Source organism: Coffea eugenioides, chromosome 8, assembly GCF_003713205.1.
Source record: "Coffea eugenioides isolate CCC68of chromosome 8, Ceug_1.0, whole genome shotgun sequence".
NCBI classification, from domain to species: Eukaryota; Viridiplantae; Streptophyta; class Magnoliopsida; order Gentianales; family Rubiaceae; genus Coffea; species Coffea eugenioides.
The window spans coordinates 7315491-7326005 of NC_040042.1; the positions used below are offsets into that span (position 1 = coordinate 7315491).

At 39.1% G+C, this 10515-nt stretch overlaps 1 protein-coding gene across 1 annotated transcript; it reads right to left on the minus strand.

The window, feature by feature from the left end:
• Nucleotides 1–629: 629 nt before the first annotated feature.
• Nucleotides 630–10236, minus strand: LOC113780105 (putative disease resistance protein At4g19050). Its single transcript, XM_027325923.1, has 5 exons — nt 8745–10236; nt 8236–8643; nt 7933–8074; nt 6126–6374; nt 630–708 (listed from the first exon to the last, which is right to left on the minus strand). The coding sequence occupies exons 1-5, from the start codon at nt 10234–10236 to the stop codon at nt 630–632; spliced, it is 2370 nt and encodes a 789-aa protein (XP_027181724.1).
• Between the last annotated feature and the right edge of the window lie 279 nt (nt 10237–10515).

Here is a 10515-nt window from a genome sequence, read left to right on the forward strand (position 1 = left end):
CCGATGCCCAACGAAAGTTAGATTTGCAAGAATTGGAGGAGATCCGGAACGAAGCCTATGAAAATGTATTAATTTATAAGGAGAGAAGCCGGACATTTCATGATCAACAAATTTCAAGAAAAATCTTTGAAGTTGATCAGAAGGTCCTCCTGTACCAATCTAGGCTCAAGCTATTCCCAGGTAAGCTACGTTCCCGTTGGATTGGACCTTTCACTGTGACTCATGTTTTTCCCTATGGTGCAGTTGAAATCCAGAGTGCTAAATCAGACAATAAATTTGTGGTGAATGGACACCGTCTCAAACATTATTACGGAAGTTTTTCAAGTGGAGAAGTGGAGACATTAAGTCTAGACGCACCACCGTGTCCTAATCAGTGACACTTTACCATGTCTAGCCAAAGACATTAAAGAAAGGCGCTTATTGGGAGGCAACCCAATCTCTTTTAATTGTTTGTTTGATTTTGTGCTATAGTTTAAATATATTTTCCTTGAATTTGACTGATTTTAGGTTTCAATTTTCGTTTTTGATGATTTGTAGGTGTCTTTCTTTCATGACGCGGTTTCATGACGCGCCCGCGTCATGACATCTGGAGAACTCACGATCAGAATCGTCAGAAGGAGTTCCTGCCCTCATGACGTGCCCGCGTCATGACGTCTGGAGAGCGCACGATCAGAATTGTCAGAAAGGGTTCCTGCCCTCACGACGTGCCTGCGTTATGACCCATGAAGAGCTCAAGTTCAGAGAGCTCCCCCGTTCTCATTCCGTGCCTTCGTCAGAGAGCTAAAGACCACGCGTACGCGGCCCGTTGCACCTCGTCGCCGCTGCGCACCTTGCGCTCCATCTCCACTCCCGCCATCAGCCGGCCACTTCACACGCCGCCAGCCCCAAGCTCTATCGCGGCGAGCAACCCACCACCCTCCGTCGCGCGTCCCAGCTTGGCGCCGCCTCCTTCACCAGCACCTCAGCGGCGTCCACTGCCGTTTCGCTGTACACTTGAGCTCACCCAACGAACCACCAGCCCAAGGCCGCGCGCCTCACCTGCCATCTCTCCGCTTTCCCGTTGCTGCGCCGTCAGCACCTGTCAATTTTGACAGGTGGAGGTATTGAAGTCTCTTCCTCGATTAGTACTTTTCTGGATCCTAAATTGCTGGAATTTGTGTCTTTTTCCTTGGTTTCTTGATGGTTAATAGCAGGAGGTGCCTTGCTTGATTTTCTCTTTCCCGTGTTGAATTGTTTGGGGGTTTCTATTGCATCTTTGGGGCGGGTATTTGGGAGCATCTCTGATAGTTAATTTATTTGGGAGCTAGTTGGGGTTGATTTGGGAGTTCTTTGCAAATTGATTCCCAATTTGGCTTCTTCTAATCTCTGGTGGTGTTGGTTGGGATGTCTCAGTCGTTTGGACTGCATGTTTGAATTGTTTCTTACCTGTGCGTACACCAGTGGTACTAGTTGTGATAGTTTGCCTAACATTTATTCATTTTCTTTGGTTGGCTACCTGGTTGTGATTGTGTGATTATTGTCCAATTTCTATACTGCTATTGCTGGAATTGCCGATTTTGAGTTGAGAAATTAAGTGTCCAATTGGAGACGTTTATTGAGATTTTGGGATGGGTAAGTTTTGTCAACTTTTATGCAGAAATGTGGCGGCATTCATGCATCACTGGGGTTTTCCGTCCCCAGCATCACCTCACTCTCCCATTTGACCCGATTACAGGGGAGTTTTGTTGCACTCTCTTCTACTTTTGATGCTTGCTTGCTACATTGAGGGCAATGTAGGATTTAGGTGTGGGGGGGAGCAGTTATGGTATTAGTTTTTCTAGTTCTTAGTTTCAGATATTTTTCTTTTATTTTTAGTTTGTTATTTGTCTAGTTTTCGATTACTTTTTGTCATTTATCTGTCTAGCTCTCCTATGACTACCAAGTTTGATGTTGGATTGTTGCCTCTATTTCTGCTATTGCCAAATTTTAATAATAAAAGTGTATCAAGTTAATGTGGTTGAGTCCAAAAACATCTCTTTGGTGAATATCGGTGATTGTTTTACTCTTATAATTTTTGGTTAACTTTTCTAGGCATAGGGAATGATTGTTGGCATTTTCATGTGAGTTGGTCCGGTTATTAATCTTAGTTCTCCATGTTTGAAAATGAGGCTAGCTGATGTAAATTCTCTTTTGATTTTTGTGTTTTTTTGAGTTTCTATGTTATTTGGTTGTGAATAAGAGTTGACTGTACTCCGCTAGTATTTACTACCAAGTAACCGGGGATCTTCACCAAAAGTGTTGATTCTCGCGTCAAAAAGTAGTAATTGCTATGAGTGCGTAGTCACGTGGCGATAGAAGCTGAGTTACCGGGCTCTTTCATCTAACAAATGTCAGAGTTCGCGTCAAAAGGCTCCAGTGGCTAGCGACTAAGTCTTTTGTTACTATTGAAAAGAAAGGGAGAAAAGAAAAAAAAATCAAAAAAAGAAAAAAGAGAAAAGTAGAAAAATGTGAAAAAAAAGTGAATGTTGTGTTAGTGTATAATAAAAGTCAGCTTGCCGATTTATGGATTTAATGTTGAGATTTTGGATTTAATGGCTGATAAATGTTGTGTGTCATTCCTTTTTCTTAGATTAGTTAACCTGAAATTAGAGGAGTTTGTGGTTTAGAAACTAACCGGAGTGATGTTTCTTGGACTTGACCATTGATACTTGACTATTATTTTTCTTGGTGTCTTGGCAATTTGGTAGAAAGAGTAATGGCCATTATCAAATTTTGGTATCTATTTACTATTCTTATGCTTGAGGACAAGCATGGTTTCGGTGTGGGGGGAATTGATAGGTTGCAATTTATTCATTTATTTTATTATTAATTTCCCCTATTACCTGACTTGATATGGATTAATTGCTGAATTCTACTCATTTTTCTTAATTTGCACTTATTTCAGGGAGTAGATCAAAACTACCCCAATTACTGTTGTTTTGACAGTCATCGGGAACAAAATAAAATAGAAGGCTTGCAAGGGCATTTTTGGGAAAAATGGACACAAGCCCTTTTCGGTTATTTGACCGACGTCTTGTTTTCCTTGGGAGCCGCCGCACAGTGCAAAAGGGAGACCATCAGATACAAAAGGGGGGATTGTAGCGGATGAGGGCGGCGGTCACTTTTTGAGCTTTTCGTCCTGTAGTTTAGGCCCACTTTTTGACTTTTCTTCTTAGCCTTTTGTAGGCATTCTCCACGGTTGTGAGAAGAAGAATGAGGAGTACTAGCTTAACATTTCATTAACTCTTTCCTTTAGAATTCCTTTGGCTTGCTCTCACGCATGTCAGGAGATTGGAGGCTTTCTTCTTTGACTTTTCCGCCTTGTACCTTTTGAGTGGCTTCGCTCTACGGATGCCAGGAACAATAAAGAGATTCAATTGTTACCTGTGACTTTCATTTGCTTTCTAATTGGTCGACGAATTGCGGCTTCCTGAAATGCAGACAATGGCCGTGACTTTTGCTAAAATTTCCAGTGGACTTAGTTCACCAAACATGAACTAATTTCTCCAATCTAGTCAGGAAACAACGGAGGCTTTGGTTCGCCTAGAAAATTGTGAGATCGATTTAATTTAATCTTTTCCTTTTATTTATTGGTATTCGCATATTCCTTGATTGCTATGCTTATGGTTATTTGATTAATTGATTGTCTTGGATCCGGATAATTAGTTAATTTGGTAATCTATTGTCAACTAGGGCAATTAAACCCGTAATTGTTTAATTGTCCTGAAATAGTGACAACTGGCATGATTAGATTTGTGTCAGGGGGATACGCGGGCTAATCTGAAATAACCCTGGTAGTGTGTTATTTGGTTAGAATAGGGCACCTCTAATACGTAAGGCAATTAGGGAATTAAATCTTACGGGCATACCTAGGATTATTTTCCTAATTAGAGCAGTGATTAACGGGCGTACCTTGATCACCGACACAGTAAGGAGGGTTTGACTGTCATTGCTTGTTTGACAGTTATAACCTATTTATCAGTAAATAATTGGAATTGCCTTTGCATCGATGATCAATTAGGTGAACCATTGCTGAAGTTACTTCTTGGCTAGATCTTTGATTAATATTACCTTGATTTTAGTGAATTGCCATTTGACTTTTAGTTGCCTACTTTATTTTATTTTTAATTGTTTCCTTGTCTTAATTGATTTAGGCCTTTAATTATTGTTATTCTAAGTTCAGTGAATTGTGGTTTAATTTCTAGTTAGTTATTTATTTTTATTTCCTTATTTGAATTTATCTGATTGTTGTCGTTCCTACAAAATCACCCCTTGTGTTACCTTGGATTTCTTAAGAGACAAATATACCCAATCCCTGAGGATACGACCCTACTTGCTCTGTCTACAAATTCATAATTATTTGTGAAAAAATAACCATCCCATTCGGGTATATCGGATCAAGCAAACTCTTCGAGAACATGGTGAATCAAGTAACCCATTGCACACCTAGAGTCCCTGCTCCAGTACTTGGAATTGGGTTTTGGTCATTTTAACTGGCAATTAGGTTTAATTTTATTATTGTGCAGGCTTCGACACCCTGTCAAATATTGGTGTTTGTTTGTTGTTCTCATGCTTGAGGACAAGCATGATTTAGATATGGGGGGAATTGATAGATTGTAATTTATTCATTTATTTTATTATTAATTTTCCCTATTACCTGACTTGATATGGATTAATTGCTGGATTCTACTCATTTTTCTTAATTTGTACTTATTTTAGGGAGTAGATCAAAACTACCACAATTACTGCTGTTTTGACAGTCATCGGGAACAAAATAAAATAGAAGGCTTGCAAGGGCATTTTTGGGAAAAATGGACACAAGCCCTTTTCGGTCATTTGACCGACGTCTTGTTTTCCCTGGGAACCGCCGCTCAGTGCAAAAGGGAGACCATCAGATACAAAAAGGGGGATTGTAGCGGATGAGGGCGGCGGTCACTTTTTGAGCTTTTCGTCCTATAGTTTAGGCCCACTTTTTGACTTTTCTTCTTAGCCTTTTATAGGCATTCTCCACGGTTGTGAGAAGAACAATGAGGAGTACTAGCTTAACATTTCATTAACTCTTTCCTTTAGAATTCCTTTGGCTTGCTCTCACGCATGTCAGGAGATTGGAGGCTTTCCTCTTTGACTTTTCTTTTTCGGTATTTTTTGTCCTTTAGTAGCTTTGCTCCCTGCGCATGTCAGGGAGAATTAGGAATTAGCTATCACTTCTGGTAGTTTGCTTTTCTTATCGATTGGGACGATTTGAATTTTCTCAACTTTCGGAGTCGATGGCCGCTACTGTTGCTTCGATTTCTTATTGATTTTTCGCATCAGGGATGAACTAAATTTTCTTTCCTAGTCAAGGAACAATGGAGGTTTTGATTCGCCTAAAATTGTGAGATCGATTTAATTTTATCTTTTTCTTTTATTTATTGGTATTCGCATATTTCCTGGTTACAGTGCTTATGATTGTTTAGTTAATTGATTGTCTTGGATCCGGATAATTAGTTAATTTGATAATCTATTGTCAATTGGGACGTTAAATCCGTAATTGTTTAATTGTCTCAAAATAGTGATAACTGGCATAATTGACTTTGTGTCAGGGGAATACGCGGGCTAACCTAAAATAACCCTGGTAGTGTGTTATTTGGTTAGAATATGACTCCTCTAATACGTAAGGCAATTGGGAATTAAATTTTACGGGCGTACCTAGAATTATTTTCTAATTAGAGCAGTGATTAACGGGCGTACCTTGATCACCGACACAGTAAGGAGGGGTTGACTGTCATCGTTTGTTTGGCAGTTATAACCTATTTATTGATAAATAATTGGGATTGCCTTTGCTTCGATGATCAATTAGGTGAGCCATTGCGGAAGTTATTCCTTGGCTAGATCCTTTGATTTTAGTAAATTGTTATTTAATTTCTAGTTGGCTATTTTATTTTTATTATTTTACTTTTAGTTGAATTGTTTAAATTGTCACCCCTGATATAAAAACACCCCTCTTGTCACTGTGAATTTGGAAAGGAACAAGTACTCCCAGTCCCTGTGGATTCGACCCTGCTTACCACTATCTACAGAAATTTACTTTAGTTGAGCAGGTTTTTATTATTGCACAGGCTGACAACCTGTCAAACAGTTTATGCAGGTTACTCAAACTTCCTATAAACGGCAGTTGCCTCAGTGCTGTTTGAGACAGATCAAGAATCTCAAGGTTGTGAAGTTCTTCCAAGAGAGGGAGAACCTCTAATTGTCCACAGCCCCTCAAAAACAGATGCTTAAGGCTTTTGAGATTCGCTAAGGCCGGTAGCTCTTCAAGCAAGGTCTCGGAGAGGTTTAGAACCTGAAGTTTGCTCTTGTGCTCTATGAAATCAGCTCTGGTAAATGATATAACACCATGATAAGGTGCTAATTGTTAGTAATTTTATTGCTAATTTTCTCTTTTGTCCTTGCCAAATATTGTTTTAGTTGTTAATATATACTTATTTTTGATATTTGGACCTATCTACAAGAAGTGGAACTGACAAATGCTAAAAAGGAGATTTTATTAAGAAAAATCCTGCACACACTAGAGCCTCCAGTGGATATACAAGTTGGGCCCGCATGGTGCCACAAAAACTCCATTTTCGAGTGCTGATGGAGAGCTCTTATTTATTGGTAGTTGACTTGTGCGTGTAGGAGTCCTACTAGCAAGAGGAAACAAGAAGCAATTCGGCAGGACCCACCTTGTGGACTTGGTTTCTCTCAATTCGGCAGAGTTTCCTTCTTGGACTTTGACTCTTAATTCGGTGGGATCCACGCACTAGGAGAGGCATTAGTCCTCTTTGGCTTTAAAAAGAAGCAGACGTATAGAGATCAGGGAATCAATAGTTTTTATCATTAGTTCTTATCGGAGTTTTTAGCATAGTTTTAGTTTTCTTTTCTTTCTTGGCTCTTTTGATGGCCTGGACCTCAGTTAAATTACTTGGAGATTTTCTTATGAGGCGTGGCTAAGTTTTTCTAGTCGAAAGTCAATTTGAGGACTCGGTTCCGAACATCTGTGAGATCTAATTATTTTATTTATTTCTTTTATTTATTGGTATTTGTACGTTTCCTGATTTAATTGCTTATGATTGTTTTGTTATTTGAATGTCAAGGGCCCGATATTCGAATTAACCTAATAATCTACTGTCATATTAATTGATTGAATCTGTAATTGTTCTATCAATTAATACCAGTGACGACTAGCGTGATTGGTTTCATGTTAGGGAAATGTATGATCTAACTTAAACAAACCCTCGTAGTGTGTTTGTTGGTCAGGGTTGAGCTTTTCTAATTATTAATGCAGTCAAGTAATTAAATCCTATGGTCGTACCTTGGGTTATTTCTTGGTTAGAGAAAAAGTTAACGATCGTACCTTAACTATCGAGAAATTAAGGAAAGGCTGGTTGTTCATCGCGTGTATGGCAACTATAACCAATCTATTAATGAGTAATTGAATTATCTTTGCGTCGATGATCAGTTGCATGGACCGTGTCTGAAAAGTTGCACCTTTGACTAGAGTCATAATTGGTTATTGATTAATTTCTATTAGTTGTTTTATTAGTTAGTTAATTAGATATTTTATACTCTCCAAAAACCCCCCATACTTTGGACTCTAAAAGAAACGAATTATCCCCAGTCCCTGTGGATTCGACCCTACTCATCGCTATATACAGATTTTGTATTTTTCTTGAGTAGGTAATTATTATTGCACAGGCTCGACACCATGTCACACCACTCAAATTTAGCTCCTCAAGATTTGAGAGGGAGTTGAGTTCTGATAAGTGTACAATCTTTGTTTGAGAGAGGACAAGCCGACGAAGGCGAGGTAGGTGCTCAAAAGATTTATCTTCTATCATTGTCATTGCCTTACAGCCAGATAGATCGAGCTCTTCCAGTTTGCTTGAAGCCAACCTTGGCAACTTCTCCAGATTCAGACAACATGAAAGTAACAGCTGATGGAGGTTGTGGAGAGCAGAAAGGGATGGTAGATCTTTGACTTTTGTTCCTGACAGGTTGAGAACTCGGAGATTTTCTAAATATTCAGAGAACTTTCCTTCAATTTTTACAAGATTACAGGCACCTAAAAAATCAAGTATCTCTAGTTCTTCGGAAGATTCCACACAATTCATGTATTTTATCTCAGAGCAATTTTTCAAATACAATTCATGTATTTTATCTCAGAGCAATTTTTCAAATAGAACTCACGAGGTTTACCGATGTTAAAAGGTAATGAAGGAATAGCAGTTCCAGATAAATCAAGGACCTTCAGACTTGTATTATTTTGAAATGACTTGTCCTGGAACTCCACTATGGTTGACCATGAAAGATCAAGAACTTGCAGATTAGTTAGAGACCGAATGCTGGGCACTCTATCCATGTTGCTACAACCGCTAACTGATAGATGAGTAAGCTCTCCAGTTTCATGAAAAATAGGCAAAGATTTGATCTTGGAGTTTGAAAGATTTAATGTTTGAAGTTTCGGCAATGATTTCACGTTCTTTTCTGGAAAAGTTGGTAAGGAGGCAGCACCAGAAAGATCAATAACCATAAGGTTTTGACACTCTTTCAGGCTCTGCAACTTTGTTAAATGAGAAAACCTTTTCAGAATGAGCCAGCTGAGTTCTGTAAGGTGATAAAAAGAATCAGGCATGACTTCAATCTGAAAGTCGGAGAAGTGGAGGCTACGAAGTTTCTTCAGGTGCTGAAAAAAGTTTTTTGCATACTTTTCACCAAGCCAGAACCAGATACTTCAAGGACAGTTAATGTCATTAGTTCTCGAATGTCATCGATCTTTTCTAAGAAATCACAGTCCCTGAGCACAAGAACATTCAGTTTTTTGAAGTTGTTGAAAGAATGAGGTAAGGATACAATTTCGAGACTGCAAAGACCCAGAATTTGCAGCTCCTGATTGCTGAGTAAGAGATTATTTGGGTTTTCCCTGCTGAGACAGTTGCCATCGAGTAAAAGTGTTAATGATTGCTGCACTCTTTTATAACTGCCAAGTGTTCTGATCATACCATCCACCTTTGTGAGTTTTCCAATACCCTGCCAATCATTACTTTTAACAAGCACATTAGCCAACCCCAGATTAGCTGTTCCTCCATAACCACGACGATGACGATAAGAAACATCTCCAGTTACTCTCACCATGTGGACGAAATCATCATTCACTTCTTTCAACATTTGACAGTCCATGAGGTGCATCAAAATGCGGTGGCCCTCCTTATAAGCCTCCTCAAGACTATTAACAGGACCCAGATATCCTTCCAGTATCCAGTATGATATCAACTCACTGTAGTGAACAGATCCATTATCACGGAAAAAATGGCTGCCCTGCCCAGAAAAGTCAACTAAAACACCATCTGACACATTTTCATATCCACTTAAGAGCAGCTGGGTGCAGTTGTAGTTATCACCATACCATGCTTCTTCCAAAGTGTGTTCCTGACCCTGCAGTTCAGAAACTTGTTGATGGTAACTTAATAGTTTTGCCAGCAAGGATACTTCACCAGGTGCAAGATCTGTTTTTCTATTGATGAACTTTGCAACTACACTTTCTACACCTGGAATTTCAAAAACTTTTGCCACAGCTCCTTGCTTTAACAACATAATTGACATTTCTGGAGTTAGAGGCATCATTTCAACCACTTCCTTACCTCCCTGGGTTTGGTGCCTTCCATCTTCATTTCTAGAAGTTATCAGCACCTTAAGTTTTTGCTGTCCATCTCCATCAGCAGCTGTTGTTGAATGGTTCTGGGAATTCTGCTGGATAGAGTGAAGGACTTGTTCTAAGCCTCCATCCCCTTCCCTCATTTGGTTTCCTTCATCATCCAAAATTACAAGAACCCCCAGAAGAACATTATCAGTTGAAAGTCTTGCACGTACCTTTTCTTTCAAGCTCTCCAAGGTTTCCTCCTTACCAACATTATTCTCTACCTCCTGGATATCATAGTTTTCCAGCTCCACAGAAGTGGAAAGTAGAGATAACTGATGAGCAATATGCTCATAAAGAGACGTCTCATCATGCCTAATACTCAGAGAAATCCAAAGTGTAATGTCAACTACTTTCTTTTTGACTGCCAGCAGACCAACTTTTCTTGCCATCCATGTTTTCCCACTTCCTGATTTCCCAGAAAGAACAATTGTTGACACATGTTTTTCCTTGAGAAGTTCAAGAATTCTTTCTGCCTGCAGTTCCACACTATTCTGGTCCATTGCCGCTGCAAGACCCCTGTTTGGTGGTATAAATGATTACTCATTTTAGAAAGAAAGAAAGTAATTGTAATACTATAGCATGAATTTGAAATCTGCTCAGGAATGAAACAATAATATTATCACCATCAGATCAAGTGCCTGACCAATTGATACAAGTTATTTGTCCACCCAATACTTTGTAACATGCTAACATTTATGTGCACATTAACATAAAGTACATACCTATTAGCTCATGAGTGTGTGTACATGAACAAAAATCAAATGCCAAGTTTTTATTTC